General features: G+C 42.3%; 1 protein-coding gene across 1 annotated transcript in view; it reads right to left on the bottom strand.

The window, feature by feature from the left end:
* The window catches only part of ABCA5 (ATP binding cassette subfamily A member 5), a 50,510-nt gene extending 30,433 nt beyond the window's left edge, over window positions 1–20,077 (bottom strand). The window contains exons 1-13 of the mRNA XM_068976862.1: window positions 19,976–20,077; window positions 18,744–18,948; window positions 17,829–17,990; window positions 14,336–14,424; window positions 12,606–12,835; window positions 10,905–11,046; window positions 9,138–9,326; window positions 7,439–7,586; window positions 4,857–5,025; window positions 3,471–3,529; window positions 2,459–2,569; window positions 1,016–1,191; window positions 149–268 (exon numbers count right to left, since the gene is read on the bottom strand). Coding sequence (XP_068832963.1) covers window positions 149–268; window positions 1,016–1,191; window positions 2,459–2,569; window positions 3,471–3,529; window positions 4,857–5,025; window positions 7,439–7,586; window positions 9,138–9,326; window positions 10,905–11,046; window positions 12,606–12,835; window positions 14,336–14,424; window positions 17,829–17,990; window positions 18,744–18,948; window positions 19,976–20,077 — 1,902 coding nt within the window. The remainder of the gene's footprint in view (window positions 1–148; window positions 269–1,015; window positions 1,192–2,458; window positions 2,570–3,470; window positions 3,530–4,856; window positions 5,026–7,438; window positions 7,587–9,137; window positions 9,327–10,904; window positions 11,047–12,605; window positions 12,836–14,335; window positions 14,425–17,828; window positions 17,991–18,743; window positions 18,949–19,975) is intronic.
* Between the last annotated feature and the right edge of the window lie 557 nt (window positions 20,078–20,634).

Raw genomic sequence — 20,634 nt, 5'->3', positions numbered from 1 at the left:
AAACTGTATTATTATAATTACATCCATAATAATATATAGTATTTTATGTATGTTTCATATACTGTGCCTATGTATCTATTTCTACAACTTGCTTTTTCATTCAGATTAAGTTGAAACTATCTCATCGACAACACTGTTATCTGCTCACCTTTGGGTTCCCGAGAACAGCAATTCCTAAGGACAGTTTTCTTTTTTGGCCGCCACTTAACTTTTTAGCCTGATTATCTTTGATAGCCTGCATGTCTAAATCCAGTAAGACTCTCTGCACCTGTGAAAGGCAAGTGTGAATAAATGTGGTTTAAATCTCATCATTTACATAATTATCAACACTACTTTCTAAGTGTTCCAATTTAATATCAATCTTTAAAATGTTCTCCTGGTATAGAATTTAATTTTGACATATTGCTGCTGTTGTCTAGTCACTATGTCTCGTCTGACTCTACGACCCCAGGGACAGAGGAGCCTGGTGGGCCACAGTCCATGGGATTCTCCAGGCAGGAACACTGGAATGGGTTGCCATGTCCTCCTCCAGGGGATCTTCTCAACCCAGGGATAGAACCTGTGTCTCCTTCATTGGCAGGCAGATTCTTTGCTGCTGAGCCACCAGGAGAAGCCCAATTTTGACACATACTCACCAATAATTTTGAAATAACAAAAAGATTCCTGATGGAAGGGGCTGTTTTACTTCTGTGACCCCTGGCCGGTGGGGAAAAGGGGGTCAGTGCAAAGGCTCTGTGTGTATGTGTTTGTCTGGCGGGGGAAGCCGGCAGGAGTGAAAAGAAAAGAAACACCCACACGGAGAGACTGGAGTCCTCCGGCCGGAACGAGGACTTTCTCTACGCGCTGCAACTTTTGCTCCAAGTTCCATCTGATTCTTTGTGATGACTTTCTGCTCACTGGCTCAGAAGAGGTTTTTATATGTAGATTTCCAAGCATATTTTCATTACACAGGTTACTGCAAACAGTTACTAATTTATAGCGAATAAGAGTAAAGGCTTCTACACAGATAACATACTTCCTGTAGGACATCATTGGCTGGTATTCCTTTGATTGATGCCAAAATGGACAAGTTTTCCTCCACCGTCAGGACATCAAAGTGTATGTCTAGCTGTGGACAAATGCCAATCATTTTCCTGGCTTCAAACATTTCATCTATTTCTGAGACTCTGTGTCCATATATGGATGCGAACCCTACAAAGCAAAAAATGCATTTACATTAAATATATTGAATATTAATACGTGTGTTTTAAGGTATACTAGTAATTCAGTTTTTTGTATGTATTAATAACAGACATAAAACAAGAGTTAGTATACAGCTGGAAGACACAACACACCCTAATTTCTATACAAATGGTGATCTGCTTCCACTTACATTCCAGCCTCACTTATATTCCCTATAAACGCCCTTCGTTTTCAGGGCATATTACAGAGCAGAGACAGCAAGGGATCAGAGGTTTCACACCAAGTACAAGGGTCCACCGATGCGTGAGTTACACTATTAACAATACTCCAGCAACAATTTCCTCTCCCTTCTAAGCACTACGCAGTGGCAAAGAGAAGAAGTTAAAATTTACCCCTGAACAGCTGCGTGACTTTGGGAAAATCACCTGACCTAAATTCGAGCTTTCTTATCCTGTAAGCTGAATATTAATACATCTCGCTTTACTTAAGAACTAGTGAATCAGTGTGATAGTGTGGAAAATTGCACCAAAAGTAAGTAAACCCTTACATGAATGGAAGACATCATAAAGACCACAGAGAGTGACAGAGAGACAAGCAACAAAATGAAGCTGGCTTTAAGTCGAACCGCTGCTGCTGTGCGGCCGAGGCCGACACAGGACGCCGCAGCAGGTAACCTCCAACTAAAACAGAGCTGAAAGCACATCTGAGAAGACGCAGGTTCGATACACGGAGACGCGGCCCTTTCTCACAGTGAAATGTCTACCGCCCTGCAGCTCTGTGCGGTTCTGGAAAACCGGAACAGCTGTACTAGAGTCTCACCTGCAGGGCCACCACACACAGCAATTGCGCATCTGAGGCGTTGCTCTAAGAATTCTAAGGAGACTGCACTGACACTCGGCATTCTTCCCTTCTGAACTGACTGGTGCTCACTTAGAAATGTTCATTTTCTCAACCAAAATGTCTACAGGCCTCATTTAATTTCCAATTAATTGGTTTATCCTTCCTTGAAAATGACCAATAAACATAAACACGAGTACAACATCTGATAAAACAGGTACAGAATCATTTTTACTTAAATATGACTGAATCATCTTTATTTTCTGCTGAAGAACAAACGTGTAATAAAAAGGAGAAAAAAACGAACACAGAAGTTTATACCAAATCACTGACAAAAATCAATCAGTACATATTTCAAGGATAAGTAAATGACCATGGTGCCTGAGTTACTAACCCTAATAAAACAAATCAACAGATTCTTAAGTCAGAAGGCTCTCACCATCCGAGGGCGGGCAGAGCCCGCACAGGATATTCATCAGCGTGCTCTTCCCTGTCCCGCTGTGGCCAAGCAGGGCAGTGATCTGGCCCTCGTATATGTCAAACGATAAACCTGGAGCGGGGAACAAGACGCTCAGATGCGATCTTTATTCACTGAGTCTTGCACAATAAGATAGATCATAATACTTGGGCAATCTTGAAATAAGTCAATAGATTTAAAGACAGAAGTTACCAGCATATTTAATAATGCAAGATTTAATACTGTAATACGACAATAATTCTTTCTTATAGTCAATAGTATGAACAGTAAGAAAAGGTAACACAAAATAAACTTTTATTTTTTTGTTACACTGACAGAGTCAGGGGGCACAAAATATCAGGAGGGAGGTTTCCATGTACCCACTTTTGGGAACTCCCGAGGGTATTAAGAAAGCCCACGGACAGAAAGCGACTAAACAGCAACGGAAATTAAAACAAAGAGAAGAACAAAAGTTTGTTTCCAAAGGTATTTAGAGGCATGTTAAAAATATCAGCAAAAGTTAGACGTTAACCAACAGAATTTTGTTGTTTGACTCGCTAAGTTGAGTCTGACTCTGCAACCCCATGGACTGTAGCCCACCACGCTCCTCTGTCCATGGGATTCTCCAGGCAAGAATACTGGAGTGGGTAGCTGTTCCCTCCTCCAGGGGATCTTCCCCACCCAGGGAGCGAACCCAAGTCTCTCATGCCTCCTGCACTGGCAGGCGGGTTCTTCACCACTAGCGCCACCTGGGAAGCCCCGTATACACATGCATGACAATAAAATTAAAAAGGACACAGGTTTAAGAATCGACAACTTTCCATCTTAGTAGATATTACTTTTTTCTTTTACCACTTTGACGTTGTTAACTTTTATTCTGAACATTCATCACATAAAGAGAGTATCTCTAGAGGAAAGACGGAAAATTGCGGTAAAGGAGTCTAAATGTTCCGTTTGTACCTTAACCTACAGACTGAACAGGAGAGGTACTCACTTCTCAAAGCCTCCACATTTTCACCTCTCGTTCTGTGGGTCTTCTGAATACCACTGATTCTGAAAGACACCGTTCACTCCTCTAAGTATTTAAAGCAGAGTCCAAGTATGTGTTTGTGCATGGTATTTTTAATCAAAGCTGTCATATTTAATGGGAATAAAGTATCTTCCTACTAGAACAATAAATCAAGGAAACCTGGCAATAATAATAAAAGCATTTTAAAGGAACTAAGAGAAAAGAGTGTATTACTTCTCTCCATTCTAAGTGTGATTCATTCACTTTTCATGGCAAGTCAACCTCTAAAAAGAAACTGAAACATTTGACTCAAGCAATTTACAGATTTCTTATTTCACATTTGATTCTTTTCCATTTGTAATTAATTAATAAAGGGAGCTTAAAAATCAGATGCTACTTCACATCAGTACACTTTTCAAACTGTCTTGAAGTGATTCTCTCAATGTATTTTAAATGCTTGACGTAACTTTTTAAAGATTAACGGTCTTGCTCAGCAGTTTAACTTTCACTCTTACGAAGGCCGACCACCAGTCCACTGACTCCACCTTAAATACCTAGTTCTCCTTTGCATCTGTATGTTTTTCTTAAATTAAAAAAACACAAACTATGCTCCACTTTTTCTTTCACTTTTCTCTCTTTTCTCCTTCTCCTTATTTTTTTAAATTTGGTTTTGACTGAACTAGTAAGGAATAGTTATGAACTTCTCTGGTTCTCTGAAATTATGCTGGTGGGACAGGTTAATTATGTCACAGTTTCTAGGGGTCTATCAAATTAACAGCACAATTTAATGTCTGGCATGTCTCAGACAGTGCAGCTCGAATAAAAATAGAAAACTAGTATCTATTGCTTTAATTCACATGGTTTTAGTAGCTAAGTCGTGTCCAACTCCTGCGACCCATGGACTGTAGCCTACCAGGCTCCTCTGTCCATGGCATTTTCCAGGCAAACATATTGGAGTGGGTTGCCATTTCCTTCTCCAGGAGATCGTTTCAACCCAGGAACTGAACCCAGGTCTCCTGCACTGCAGGCAGATTCTCTGCCAACTGAGCTATGAGTGAATCCCTCTTAATTTACATAATGAAGAAATTTTTAAAAGGCTTAATTTTATAAATACTAGATTTTATTACTTAAAAAATTTTCTATTCAAACGTAAAATGTCAAACCTAGCAGCAAATTTATTCTAAATGGTTACAAAGAAAACAAAAACTTAAAAGAGAATTGGCCCTTGATACTGTTTTTTAAAAATCACCAAACGTGTACCAAATCTCCTAAAATACCATGCTTACATACATTACATAAAAGACAGGATTTACACATGGCATGTCCCATGAGCAGTTCTTTAGACCTAAACTGCCAGAGATTAAATCATACCTGATGGCTTCTTTTCCTATAAATTCTGAAGAAACAGGCTCAACAATTTCACTAAAACTAACATTCCCATTCACGTTGCCCTCTGATAACTCCTCATAATTCCTTTTGCTCTTTGACCAATATGATGGCTTCAGAAAATAAAACGATGATCTCCGTAAGCCAAATTCTCCTGAAAAGAGAGAGAGAGAAAAAAAACACACACACAACTGAGTTATCCTAACAAATTATTTCTGAAAACTAGTGTTTAAATCAGAAAGGCAGTCTGTGAAACCTAAGACAACCTAAAGTTTAGACATGAATTATTAAGTCAACAGTGCGGGAAAAATAGAAGTCTTACTGACAGATAACTCTTGTCCATAAAAAGTTTCAGGGTTGCTGCGAGTCCATGGAATGTAAAAGGTAAGCAGGGCACATTTTCTGCCCTAGAGACTTCCATCATTACGAGGACACGTACATATCTAATGGCTAACACGCGGCATACAACGTGCGGCATGAGTGCCAGCAAGAGTTCAGAAGGTGAAGAGGGTACATCCGGGTATTCTGAAGGCTTGAGTCGGTATCACCTTAGTCTTTTCGGAGCAGACAGTATTCTGAAAGGCTGCTAGAGCTCACAGAGAGGACTTTTTAGATGGAGGAGAGTAACAGGGCAGGACCGACACAGGAGACACCAGTCTGGCGGCCCATGGCACGGGCGGACTTTCTCCCTCTCTCCCCAAGGAACCAACATTCCCCACCCTTTCCAACACGCCCCGCCGATGACCACGTTTCAGAGGGAGCCGCTCCCAACTAGAGAGAGTCCAGTGGACCAGACGGGCACCGTGCAGGCTCTGGTGACTCCTCTGCTTCAGCCACGAGCAGGCACCAACTAGAAAGAAGCGAAGGGCTTGCTGGGCACAAGTCTCCTGTCCCTCTCCCACTGGACGTGAACGAAGAAGTGCAACCCCATGCAGGCACCAGGCGATAAATCCGCCAGACTCTGAGACAGGAGCAGCAACATGGAGAAGGTGGGATCCTGAGGGCACAGCCAAGCAAGGCAACCAACTAGGAGCCCACCCTGACTCTGGACTCTGAATGCAGAGATTGATTTCCTCCTTGTTTAAGACAATTTAAAAAAGGTCCTCTGTTACATGAGTAACTAAACATAACTAACTGATACACTGGAGACGTGCTTAAATAAACGGGACTGAATGGATGGATATAAAACACAGTAAGGGGAGGGGACAGTGGCGCCAAGGGACTGGACGCATAAAAGCGCCGAGCGGGGCACCGACGCTGGACAAGGTTCTCTTTAATTCACCAGGATGTGCTCAGCACGGTTTCTGAGCAGGTGATCAGCTTGACTAAAGGCAACGGCAAGGTTCGTAGACAGACTTGAGGTAGGTGATTAGACAAGCACTACTGCCATGGTCTCGAACAGTGCAGCCAAACAGGACTTCACAGCAGTGGGTGAGACCTCGTCTGCGCTGTAACCAGGGACCAGGCGCAGCTGCTGACCCCTCGGCAGGCGCCTGCGCTGCTCCCTGGGGGCTCAGCTGGTAAAGAATCTGCCGGCCCCGCGGGAGACCTGGGTTCAACCCCTGTGTCAGGAAGATCCCCTGGAGGAGGGCGAATCTGCTGGCACCGCAGGAGACCTGAGTTCCATCCCTGGGTCAGGAGGATCCCCTGGAGGAGGGCATGGCTGTCCACTCCAGGATGCTGGCCTGGAGTATCCCGTGGACAGAGGAGCCTGGCGGGCTACAGTCCATGGGGTCACCAAGAGTGGGACATGGCTGAGCGACCAACACAACACTCGCCCTGCTGAGGACGGAACTGCTCATTTGTTCAATTGTAAGTAATTAAAACTTAAAAGTCACATGTGTCTTGTCATGTAAGACTGCAGATCAAGAAGACAGACAAAGGAACGAGGACCTCAAGGGGGAAGGGAGGGGGCAGGGGTCATTCTAGAATATTCTGAACCTGCAGAGGCTTGAAGTAGGTGGAGGGTAGAAGACACGGGGATGGGAGAGGTTGCAAGGTTGTTCCACTGTCTCGGACCTTAGAGGGTACAATAGAGAAGTGCTTCAGCCAAAAACATGGACATGGGGAAGGACTGAGTTAAGAAGCTCAATTAGGGATTTAAGGCTTTCAAAACAAACTGTCTCTTTTTGCCCAGTCTCCTTACATTCACTGGAAGTTAAGGTATAAGGTACAAAATACAGTTACAATTAAATTACAAGCTGTTAACAGTGAATACGACTTAGAGTACTCAGCTAGAAAAAAAGCTAAAATTAAGTTAACTCACAGGAAGCTCAACTTGGTGCTCTGCGACGACGTAGCGGGGTGGGATGGAGAGGGAGGTGGGAGGGAGGCTCCAAAGGGAGGGGACATGTATACATGAGGCTGGTTCACGTTGATGTATGGCAGAAACCAACACTATATTGCAAAGCAACTATCCCGCAATTAAAAATAAATGAATATTTCAAAAAGAATATTTAAAAAAATCAAAAACAATACACCATTAATCTTGTAAGAAGAAAAATTAACTGTAGGTGGACAAAAACCTGAAAAATCTTTTAAGTAAAATTCAGCAACTACCTGCGTACCTGGAATGACTTGATCAAGATAAACAGCCAAGAGGACGTAGAAAATGCTGTTAAGAAGCAGCATCATAATGGCAATGATTAGAGGACACGGGCCTTCAGTCAAATTAGAAACTAAAGCACCTTCATCAACGTCTTCTAAATGCATGACCTGGAAAACAGAAACGTCCACCTGATAATATGAAAATGGCCAAAAACAAGCAAAAGCCACGTTACGCCCAGAGTCAAGAAACCAGGCCGCTAGGAGAGTGAACGGTCCAGCCAAACGAGCAATGTGAACTTATACAGAGAACAATAAAAGCTTGACCAGAACGTGAGTTACCCCGACAGCCCTGTCTGATCATGTTTTTAAAGTCGGTCGGCTCTTGCAGCGTGTCTTGTTAGTGCTATGGCTATCAAATGAAATGAAAGCTGACGCTAGCGAAAGGGTTTACGGTCCAGAGAAGTCACACAAGTTATCGGAGGATAAACTTATGGTCAGCACCTTTCAACCCTGAAAAAGGAGAAGGGGCTATAACTACTCAACGCTGCTATTAAATTATTCACAGCAGGTGTGCTGGCAGAGCGGGAGGAAGGACAGTAGTGCTGAGGTCTCGCCCACGTTGCAGGCCCGCCGTGAAGGGACAGACTCTAACTGCACCGCAGAGGGCGTCAGCATCCCTATCCAGCCAGTTACTTCTTATATGAAGTGATCACATTTTTTCTTCTTTACACGTTAACTAAATATATGTCCTAATATATAAAGCAGTTTTTTGTGAGAATTTTCCTCTTAGAGCCTCACTGCTCTTAAAAACTAAGAAAAATCACATTATAAACACCAACGAAAGAGAAAGAGAAAGTCGCTCAGTTGTGTCCGACTCTTGGCGACCCCATGGACTATACAGTCCATGGAATTCTCCAGGCCAGAATACTGGAGTGGGTAATATTTCCTTTTTTCCAGGGGATCTTCCCAATCTAGGGATCAAAGCCAGGTCTCCCGCATTGCGGGTGGATTCTTTACCAGCTGAGCCACAAGGGAAGCCCATAAACACCAATACTATTCAGGTAAAGACAATCCCCTGAGTCCTGGACCTATAAAACCCACCAGGGTTTCCCTGGTGGCTCAGATGGTAGAGAACATGCCTGCCAGTGCGGGAGACCTGGGTTCAACCCCTGGGTCACGAAGACAAAATTTTGATGACCGTAGTAGTGAGATAAGAACTGTGGTTGTCTAGGTACTAAGTCGTGTCCGACTCTTTGCAACCCCATGGACTGTAGCCTGCCAAGGCTCTTCTGTCCATGGGATTTCCCAGGCAAGAATACTGGAGGGAAGAGGTTTGCCATTTCCTCCTCCAGGGGATCTTTCCAACCCAGGGGTCAAAGCTGTGTCTCCTGTGTTGGGAGGTGAATTCTGTACAACTGAGCCACCTGGTGCTTTAACCAGTGACTTCTAACAAGCTGAGCTGTTCCAGTGAAAGAGACTACTGAGTTCCATTAAAAGAAAAAGTGGAGAGCTCGTTGATAAAAAGGTCATACAAATGAAAAGCTTAAAAATGGAGAAAACATAAATGATATCAATATAAAAGATACTCCGGTTTTCAAATAGCACCCCTTCTCATGTCTAACCGTAACCAAAGGCAGGGTTCACGGTAGTATACTACGCTGCATGGAAGTGGAGAGAAAGCACGCACCTGGGGAAAGCGAGACTGAACACGTCACGTACCTGCGCAATGCCAATCAGGAAGGTGCACTGACAGAAGGGGCTGAGCAGCCACACTAGCGATCGGGGGAAACGTTCCATGAGGACCACCACGAGGCCAACAAATCCAAAAGCCACCGTGACTAAAAATTCAGCTATTCCCACATGCTTTGATTTTTTAAAAAGAGGCGTCAGCATTAAAGCAAAAAATACCTGTAAGATACAAATGTTAATGTTAATACATTGTTCATGTACACCGATGTAAAAATAAGATTAAATTTTTGCTTGTGAAAAAACAAGCTATTTTCATTAGAAACTACGTTCACTAAAATTCAATCAATTCCTAATTAATTCCTTGGTGGCTCAGTGGTAAAGAATCCGTCTGCCAATGCAAGAGACACGGGTTCAATCTCTGGGTTGGGAAGATCCCCTGGAGGAGGAAGTGACCACCCACTCCAGTATCCCTGCTCAGGAAATACCAAGGACAAAGGAGCCTGGTGAGCTATAGTCCATGGGGTCCCAAGGAGTTGGACACACATGTCTTAGCAACTAAAAAACAACAAAGGTTGTTTCTAAAGGTCATGCTGAGATATTTAATTTTCATACAAACAGTGCTATACATTAACAATATAAACTGCCAAATATTTAAAACTGCTCTTTATCTATGTAATAGGCAAACATGACCATCTCAGCCTCACAGAAAGCAGAAACTACCAGCTGTCTCTGCAGTTAGACATGTTCAAATATGAACAAAACCACAACTCGGCAAGCTTTCAAATAGAGGACCTAGCTTTTAATGTGTTGATAGGAAACAGAGCCAGTTAAAAACCACGCAACTATATAGAGAAGCATACATGTTATTTGAGGTAGGCTTCCCTGGTGACTCAGCTGGTAAAGAATCTACCTGCAATGTGGGAGACCTGGGTTTGATCCCTGGGTTGGGAAGATCCCCTGGAGAAGGGAAAGGCTACCCACTCCAATATTCTGGCCTGGAGAATTCCATGGACTGTATAGTCCACGGGGTCGCAAAGAGTCAGACTCGACTGAGCGACTGTCACTTTCGCATACAAGTTCTTTATAAATTGTCGTGTTAAAGAGCAGAGATGACAGTCACAATATCTCACAGCTGATACAGCACGGGCACGTGGGCCAAGCAGAACGGAAACTAGGGCCACGGGAAACAAAGGCTGGGGGCGTCTCTGGTGGTCCAGTGGCTAAGACTCCACGCTCCCAATGCAGGGGCCCAGGTTTGATCCCTGGTGGGGGAACTAGACCTCACAGGCTGCAACTAAGCCCCAGCACAGCCAAACACATATTTAAAGAAAACAAACAAAGGCTGGTCGTGCACAACCAGCATTCAACCAAATACCCAACCCGTATCGGCAGTGTCAAAGAATTAATTTACAAAGACATATCTTTACACAGCATCGTCCTGTAACACATATTACCTTGAAACGTTTAGGATTTCACGAAAAAAAAAATGACAGAGTCTAGTACAAGGCCATCTTGATGCTGTAAAAGCACAGTTACATGAAGGTCATAAAAGACAGGCTCAGAGGAAGTGTGTGGAATGCATCCTGTGAAAACTAGTCAAATTTAAACGTGAGAATATTGTGTAACTTTCCTAAAAGTGAGGAGGTACAGTGATACAACTCATTCATCAGAATTAACCGAGGAACAATCCTATCTTTCATGGGAAGTCGACTGCAAGTAAACCAAAAAATAAGACTTTACTGTATTAATCAAATATTTTGGCAGTCCTTTATTCCCATTTCAAGTTAAAGTACTTACAGATGATAAGCCATAGAGGAAAAAAAGGAGAAATATCACAAAGCAGCTACTCTGAGGGAATAAGGAAGACGCTGTCGCGATGACTGCCATGAGAAGGGACATGAGAAAAATCAAACTTGCGTAGAGAAGAACCCAGGAAAGCCTGAAAAGGGAACACAGACACAGTCACGGCTAAAAACACAAGCCTTAACAATTTAAAAAAATCATTTTAAACAAAACTTCAGCTTTATTTTAGCCGTTTCATTCTTAAAATTAAGCCAATCGCTTCATTTCTATGTATGCTCGCGTACTGAAAATTACAGCTCTTGTACATAGTGAAAAATATAGTGCTGGTTAAGCTGTAGATAAAATTACCAAGCTATCATCTCATATAGAGATAAAATGGTGATTATCTTTCCAGGAGTCAAAAAACCCTTACAGATTTATAGCAAATCACAATTCATTTAAATCTAGTACTTTCAGAAGATCAACAAATGCACAATTCTGATTTTCTTAAAATACGAAAGAGTTTAATGACTGACGATTTTCTTTATGGTACACGTGACAGTTAAACTCTGACGGCTTTTGGTACTTTAGATAGTTGTGAAGGCCACCCTGCTAAGCAACAACGTTATTACTATGGAACTCGACGTGAGACCAAGATCAACAACAGATTCATCACAGGCCTCGACATTTCTCCTCAAACCGGAGCTCAGGGGAATTGCCCCACAGTCTATTATTTTGCTTTTACTTTTCAAGTGAGCAGGTAACGTAATGTATGGCATCATGAAAACCACCAAAAGAGGGCTAAAAGATACCTAAGCCACCAAAAGTAAACCAATTATTTTACAGAGGCAGAAACGAGGCACGGAGAAACTGATCTACCTAAATGCTTCCAGCTACCATCTCCTCACAAAACATTTAATACTCCAGTGCGGCTCAGAGACCGGCCACTAGTGAAGCACAGGAGTAAGAAATGAGCAGAGACGATGTCATACGGGATAACCCCATTATGTAATGCGGCTCAGCTGCTGCACTGAGCTAAATGGAATAAAATGGTTGATAATAACAACTCACATTTGACAGGACTAACGCCTCCCCCAAAGTGAGGTCAGAATAAATGTTCTTACTGCATAGTGGGCAAAGTATGGAAAACCACTTGGAATTTTATAAAATTGCATGCCTCTATAAAATTTTCATTGTATAAAAATGTTAATGTGCTCATTGTTGAACTTTCTTCATTTGTTTCCATGGAAATAATTATTTGTATATTTGCATCCTAAAAAATTCACAAAAGTAACTTTTCCCAGGGGACAAAAAAGCCCAAAACTTGAGTTTGTGTATATGAACGTAACAATGTGAGCAGGCTGCAATATTTGCGGAGGACTGTAACAGGAGATTAATTTCTAACTTTCCACAATCTCCTGTTTTTCTATACACTGAAAAACATAGAGCATGCCTCATTAAACAAAATACAAAATAAAACCTGAATATATAATATTGACATGAGCTTCCCAAAGCCCACCTCCCTTATGTTCGAACAAGCCAATCAACTGCTGGAGCTTCGCGATGAGTCTCAAACTCCATGACAAAGGCGGGAACTGCAAGAAGAGAGGGTCAGGGCCTTGCCGAGTCTGGTGAGTGACAGAGCTTCAGTACTGAAGGTGTGTGGGACTCACGCAGTTATTAGCCACACTGAAGAACAAGGTTCTGGTAACATACCAAAAGGCCGTGTCATGAAGTCCCATTATTTTTAAAAACTCTTTTAACTTCTTTTCTTTTTCTGCCACGATATGAATTGCCAAAAAGTATCCAAAAGGTGAAAACGCTATAACTAGGTATATTAAAATCACTCCTCGGGGAAAGGTGTCAATTTCTACAACAGCCGTTTCTCCCATAAGAACAGCTTTAGTTGACTCCAGCTCTTTCCAAAAAGAAACATTGGTCTTCATCTACAATCAGAAAATGTAAACACATTCAGTTAACTTAGTCCTGAGAGCAGCTCCTGAAATAATGAGACAATTACATACCCAAAGTTAGTCCATAACCTACTGTAAACACAACCCTCAAAACACTACACACCAGAAATAAAGTGACTGACCCCAGTATCATGGTACTGCATAGAACATTGTTTTCACTCGTTCTGGAAGCATGTCAGAAAGTTTCAAGTCTGAAGTTGGGAAGTACATACGTTTCTATTAAATAATTTGTCAAAGAAAATAAAACTGCACCATAACCATCTTTAGTGACAGCTATATGCATCTTAATAAAAATATGTGTTTATAAAATCGAGAAGTTAAAGGATGATGTCAAGTGCCATGAAAGGATAACTCTCTTTTTTAAAAATGTTCTTTCAGGTAGTGAGTCCTTCTATTGCATATTGCATATATACGTATGCAGCACGCACAGAGACAGGGTAACAGAACCATGTCTGCCATATGACACGCTTCCACCTCATGTTCACATGGACAGCACGGAGCTCTGCTCCACCTGCTCGTGCGGCATGGTCTGGGCTGTGGACAGCTAAGGTCTTTGGCCAAAACACAAACAGGTACTTCAGCACCATCAACGCAACATGCCCTGTGTTTATTTCACCGTCATTAGCCTGAGCTTGTGTGTTACTGAATCCTGTGTCTACGATACATTAATACCATGCTGTGAGAGCTTGTAGGACACTTCTGTGTATCATCTCATGTGGCTCTAATGACAACCCTGTCCAGTAAGCATTACTTCTGCAGCCATTTATGCACAGCAGTCTAACAACTGGCAGCGACAGGGCTCCTACCCAAGGTCTGCTGTTCATTTCCACTAAAACGAGAAACACTGGGTCAGGTCTTCAGAATGTAAACACTACGTTTATACACAACGTTAGTGGCAGTATACTACTAAAACGCAGAAATGAGAACCCAAAGGCCACAGTCTGAATTAGCTTTGCCACTAATCAACTGAGGTTTGCAAAGTCACTCCATCTTCCTGAGTTTCAAGTGCATAAATGAAGTGTAAACAGCAGCACCAGCCTCACGGTGTCGAGACTAAACGGGCTGATGCTAGTACACAAGGGAGAAACAACGTTTTTCAGACAAGCGATAAATGTCTGTTAAAAATAAGATCGACCACTATGATTAAGATAATAAAGGTAACTTCTTTAACCTAAGTTACTCTTATTCAAGGGAGAAGTCTGTGAATACAGACCTTTCATAAATATTGCCTACAGACAGCACAGACAGGATAACACAGGCATACAGAGTGCTGAACAGCGTGCTTGGAGACCAAGAAACTAAAGTGGGTTTCAAAAAAAATTAAATCAGGAAATGTGACTTCTTCCTTCTCTTTTTTTGTAACGGAGCTGACCTGCATGATGTAATTTGGTACGTGTGACAGCAGTGAAATGGACTCCGACGGTAAAGACGCGGGGCATCGTATCAACCCCTGCCTTCCTCCAGCACCTTTACCTGTATGATGGCTGCGTCTATCGAGGCCTGCAGAACCGTGAACCCTGAGGACCAGAACTGGACGGCGTCACATGATGGGGAACAGCCAGCTACAGAGGAAAACACGTGAGCAGTAAGGCCCAGCACGATACACAAGTGCTTTCCTTAGAGACAGCACCCAGTGGGTTACCAGAGTGCCACAACTGATCCATCTCTAACAGAAGCAAAGAAGCAACTGCCCTCCAAAGGCAAACAAAGTCTATCACATACCTTACCGTTTGTTTGAAATGTTTGAAATCAGAGAGTTACATGCGTTAGGATACTGAGTAGCAAATGCACACAAATGGAAGAGAAGAAATCAGTGGCTGCTGCTCAGCTGCTAAGCCGCGCCTGACCCTTTGCGACCCCACAGGCTGCAGCACGCCAGGCTCCTCTGTCCTCCACTGTCTCCAGGAGCTTGCTCAAACTCGTGTCCTTTGAGTCCGTGATGCCATCCACCCACCTCATGCTCTGCTGCCCCCTTCGCCTTTTGCCTTCCATCTTTCCCAGCATCAGAGTCTTTTCCAATGAGGCTTTTTAAACAAGTCACTCTTCTGGCTTAACCTAAGTCCTTCTACAGTGAGTTATCTGCTTTAAAAGCTTTCCACGTGCAAAGGCAGCTCCAAGTAAAGAACACAGAAAAAGAGAGAAAGTATCTGAAGGCTTTTTGGAATCAAGTCACAAATACAGTGACTTTACCACTGTTTCAATAAATGTTTTTGGTTGATAATTATTTTTTCAGAGGCTTAGGCATTGAAGGCTGTTTTCCATGTTTCAAACATAGAATTAATAAACTTTACTGGTAGAAGAACTTGAGATTTTAAAATATGTACCATACCATGTACAAAAACAGTTATGTGGAGAAAAGAACATAGATTTAGAAAGTCATATCAGTTCAGTTCAGTCACTCAGTCGTGTCCAACTCTACGACCTCATGAATCACAGCACGCCAGGTCTCCCTGTCCATCACCATCTCCCGGAGTTCACTCAGACTCACGTCCATCGAGTGGGTGATGCCATCCAGCCATCTCATCCTCTGTCGTCCCCTTCTCCTCCTGCCCCCAATCCCTCCCAACATCAGAGTCTTTTCCAATGAGTCAACTCTTCGCATGAGGTGGCCAAAGTACTGGAGCTTCAGCTTTAGCGTCATTCCTTCCGAAGAACACCCAGGGCTGCTCTCCTTTACAATGGACTGGTTGGATCTCCTTGCACTCTAAGGGACTCTCGAGTCTTCTCCAACACCACGGTTCAAAAGCATCAATTCTTCGGCTCTCAGCTTTCTTCACAGTCCAACTCTCGCATTCATAAGTGACCACTGGAAAAACCACAGCCTTGACTAGACGGACCTTTGTTGGCAAAGTAATGTCTCTGCTTTTCAATATGCTATCTAGGTTTCCTTCCGTGGAGTAAAGTGAAGTAGCTCAGTTGTGTCCAACTCTTTGTGACCCCATGGACACCAGGCTCCTCCGTTCATGGGATTTTCTAGGCAAGAGTACTGGAGTGGGTTGCCATTTCCTTCTCCAGGGAACTTCCCGACCCAGGGATCGAACCAGGGTCTCCCACATTGTAGACAGATGCTTTACCATCTGAGCCAAGGAGTAAGCGTCTTTTAATTTCATGGCTGCAGTCACCATCTGCAGTGATTTTGGAGCCCAAAAAATAAAGTCTGACACTGTTTTCCCATCTATTTACACGAAGTGACAGGACCAGATGCCATGATCTTAGTTTTCTGGATGTTGAGCTTTAAGCCCGCTTTTTCACTCTCTCACTTTCATCAAGAGGCTTTTTAGTTCCTCTTCACTTTCTGCCATAAGGGTGGTGTCATCTGCATATCTGAGGTTATTGAGATTTCTCCCGGCAATCTTGATTCCAGCTTGTGCTTCTTCCAGCCCAGCGTTTCTCATGATGTACTCTGCACAGAAGTTAAATAAGCAGGGTGACAATATACAGCCTAGACACACTCCTTTTCCTATTTGGAACCAGTCTGTTGTTGCATGTCCAGTTCTAACTGTTGCTTCCTGACCTGCATATAGGTTTCTCAAGAGGCAGGTCAGGTGGCCTGGTATTCCCATCTCTTGAAGAATTTTCCACAGTATATTGTGATTCACACAGTCAAAGGCTTTGGCATAGTCAATGAAGCAGAAATAGATGTTTTTCTGGAACTCTCTTGCTTTTTCCATGATCCAGCGGATGTTGGCAATTTGATCTCTGGTTCCTCTGCCTTTTCTAAAACCAGCTTGAACATCTGGAAGTTCACGGTTCATGTATTGCTGAAGCCTGGCTTGGAGAATTTTGAGCATTATTTTACTAGCGTGTGAGATGAATGCAATTGTGTGGTAGTTTGAGCATTCCTTGCCATTGCCTTTCTTTGGGACTGGAATGAAAACTGACATTTTCCAGTCCTGTGGCCACTGCTGAGTTTTCCAAATTTGCTGGCATATTGAGTGCAGCACTTTCACAGCATCATCTTCCAGGATTTGAAATAGCTCCACTGGAATTCCATCACCTCCACTAGCTTTGTTCGTAGTGATGCTTTCTAAGGCCCACTTGACTTCACATTCCAAGATGTCTGGCTCTAGGTGAGTGATCACACCATTGTGATTATCTTGATTATCTTGCAAAATAGCAAAATGGCTGTCAGGAGGCCTTACAAATAGCTGTGAAAAGAAGAGAAGCGAAAAGCAAAGGAGAAAAGGAAAGATATAAGCATCTGAATGCAGAGTTCCAAAGAATAGCAAGAAGAGATAAGAAAGCCTTTCTCAGTGATCAATGCAAAGAAATAGAGGAAAACAACAGAATGGCAAAGACTAGAGAGCTCGTCAAGAAAACTAGAGATACCAAGGGAACATTTCATGCAAAGATGGGCTCGATAAAGGACAGAAATGGTATGGACCTAACAGAAGCAGAAGATATTAAGAAGAGGTGGCAAGAATACACAGAAGAACTGTACAAAAAAGATCTTCACGACCCAGATAATCACAATGGTGTGACCCCTCAGCTAGAGCCAGACATCCTGGACTGTGAAGAGAGAAAGTCACAGAACTCAAGACAAAACTGTCTAACAGAAATCTCGTGCAGGACTGCTCAGTCACTTCCGTGGCATCGGGTCTTTGCAGCCCCACAGATGGGAGCCTGCCAGGCTTCTCTGTCTGTGGTATAATCCAGACAAGAATACTGGAGGGGGTTGCCATTCCCTTCTCTAGAGGCTCTTCCCAATCCAGGGATCGAACTGCAGGTGGATTCTTAACCACTGAGCCACTGGGGAAGCACAGTATAAATTATACTTCATATTATATACGTAGCTGTGGATACACAGATATACACACATGTTCTTATGCTAGAGTTGACAGTCTTCTGATCTGAATAATTATAGTTGAAAATGTCAATGTAGGCCTCCATCAAATTTTGCATTTGAACTAAGAGCAATAAAAACATGCATTTAATTGATTTTCATTGACTATTTAGGGCTACTTGCCTCTTGAATCCATATAAACAGAAGATACTGGAATCGTATCAGGAAAAAACCGGAGCTCGTAGGACATGACGTCTTTGAACACAACGCCTACAAAGGAGCCGGACTTGGAAAGACTAGATGTCACCAATTCTTCTTCATCTGCATATTCTTCAATAGTTACAACTATAAAATATCACAACAGAATTAGCTCAAATACATGAATAGTTTATTATAATACAACAGACCAAATTTACCATTATACTTGATGAATGTAGTATTTTATAAGCATTTGTTGAATGCTCTAACTTCTTAGAAAATGAATACAGCTCTTCTGAAAACCAAACTAAAAAGTAACAGATATTAAAGTAGTACAATTATACAGACACTATTTCTTACCTGTCATTTGACTAAACGTAAGCTATGTGTCGGTGTAATGCATAAGCTATTAACATAATAGATTACAGCACACACCCTACATGTAACATGTGTAGTTCATTTCCCTATCTCAAAGTGAAACCATGAAATAACTCCTTGATAAATGAATGGATATTTTATTTTCAAATATTGCTTCTTAGGAAGAAAATTCCACAATGCTTCTCAGAAACTAAATATGTATTTTAGTAACTATGACACAACTCTTCTTTGAATAAAAATTGACATTTAAACCCAATATTGCTTTTTTCTATCCTAAACGAATATGCTTGCTTCATAAATGGCCCATGATGTAAAATATTAAAACATAAAGTATGCTATAAATGAAAGTTTCACAAGAAACACAGGCTAGCAGAATCAGATAACATTAACGCTTTATAAAACTCTGTTATGGTGAAAGCATATATACCTATATGTTAAGAACGGTATTTACTCAATAAAGCAAACAGCACAACACAGAAGAGGCCATCTGTAAGGGACAGGACCCACGCCAGCTCACAGTACCGTCAAGAAGGTGGTCCACAGACACTTTCTGCATGACGCTCCTCGTGATGTTAGTCGCGGGCGTGAATCCAAGCACGACATTGGCGAGGACGGACGCGTCCAGGGCACTGAGTTCTACATCAGGCGCTTCTTCATATTTCTTATTTGGATGCATCATGCTAATTAATATTAACCAAAACAAAAAGAACAGTGGAAAAAGAATTTCCTGCAACAAAGGAAACAAAATGATCACAAAGCATAGCAAAGGCAGCAGAAAGCATCACGCTTTCCGTGAATATAACTAATACTAAGAAAAAAACATGAAGAACCTGGGTCTCCTTTCTTAAGAACATAAAGTAAAAGCACTTCTATGCTAAAAGAAATTTTGTGCTGAACCAAACCCCACAGCAGTAAGTTTCCCTTTACATTCAAGTTCACTAAAATATTTTAAAATCCAAGTCACCATAACATATTTAAGTGACATAAAAGCTAGTATTTAAACATCTGAGATTACTAACATAAAATATAATAAATTTACTCATATATAACTTTAAAGTAACTTACCAATTATCTGTAACTCAAAGACACCATGAAAATGTCTTTGAGTCTGAATTAAAACTTATGTTTAATTACACCTAAATTTCTACTCCTGAAACTATACTCAGTTACATTCAATAGTTGACTTTAATGGGGATGGACTATTTACTGTTTCATCTTGCGGTTTAATTGTTCTGCTGATTTCGAAAGAATAATACCATTCCATCCTTTAAAATCATTCTTGACTGGTTCATCCAGAGTTCTTACTTCCTTTTATCTCTTAGACCAATGTATGCTAAACAAATAAACATATAATAAAGTGATGCATGCTTGTGGAGACAGATGTGTGACATGTCTGTAGTAATCCTGGCCAATTCAACCCAGAGTCCAAAAGATGGGAGGCCATGGGGAGGAAATGTGGAATAATGTTCCAGGAAGTTATTTGCAGACTTTATTTTTCACCTCATGAAACAGGAAATACATGCCTTGAGGTTCACAATCAAGCACTGACATGAAAAAGTCACTAAATTTGGACACATATCAACATTTCTGACATTTAGAAAACGTTGGATAATTTAGGTATTTTTTTCTGAGGCTGACGCAATAAGTTTTCATTTCTCAAGCAAAATTGTGATAAAAAGGCATCCAGCAGAGCAAATCAGCTCTTCAAGGTGGAACATATCAACGCGAGCACGCATGACGGCCGTGCCGCTCACCTGGACACTGCTCTTCTTGGTCCTGCATTTCACCAGGCAATTCTTGAGGAGCAGCGTTCTTGTCTGCCTCCAGACCCCGTCTTCCCGGACTGTAGTCGCCATGTTTTCTGGGCTAGTTTACTAGAGAAGGGAGAGCAGAGGGAAAAAACACCTGGAAGCACACAGTCAAGTAGAGGCCATTTTTAACGTAAAAACAGACAGACAGACAGATGTCTGAGTCGCAGATCAGATAGGTACGCATACTCCACACTCTCTCTCCTACCTGGACAGGATGCACTAAACGAAATGAGAAGGTTCTGAAAGGTAAATAGCAGCACATGAAACCAGCGAGGGGCCCGCCGGGAATCTGAAAGCGGCAGGGAGGGCAAATGGACGGAAGGGCTTAGGGAAGCAGACCACTGCCCAGACAGACGGGTGGCGGGGTGGCACGCGCGGACAGATCCCAGACGCGCTGCAGAGGCTTCTGAAAACTAAACTGAAATTAGACCCGCAGCTCACAGACTGTGGGCAGAAACTTAAGACCCAAACCTAACCTGGTGGACAGCATGTTCACAGAAGACACCAAGGCTCTCTGCAGGATGAAAACAAAACTCGAGGTCTCATACCACCCAGCAGCATTCCACTCATGAGGCGTGTGGAAAGTACCAACTTTGTTAGGA

Source organism: Capricornis sumatraensis, chromosome 8 (assembly GCF_032405125.1).
Source record: "Capricornis sumatraensis isolate serow.1 chromosome 8, serow.2, whole genome shotgun sequence".
Classification (NCBI taxonomy): domain Eukaryota; kingdom Metazoa; phylum Chordata; class Mammalia; order Artiodactyla; family Bovidae; genus Capricornis; species Capricornis sumatraensis.
The sequence above is the reverse complement of the archived record's forward strand: the minus strand, read 5'-3'. Positions and strand labels throughout refer to the sequence as shown.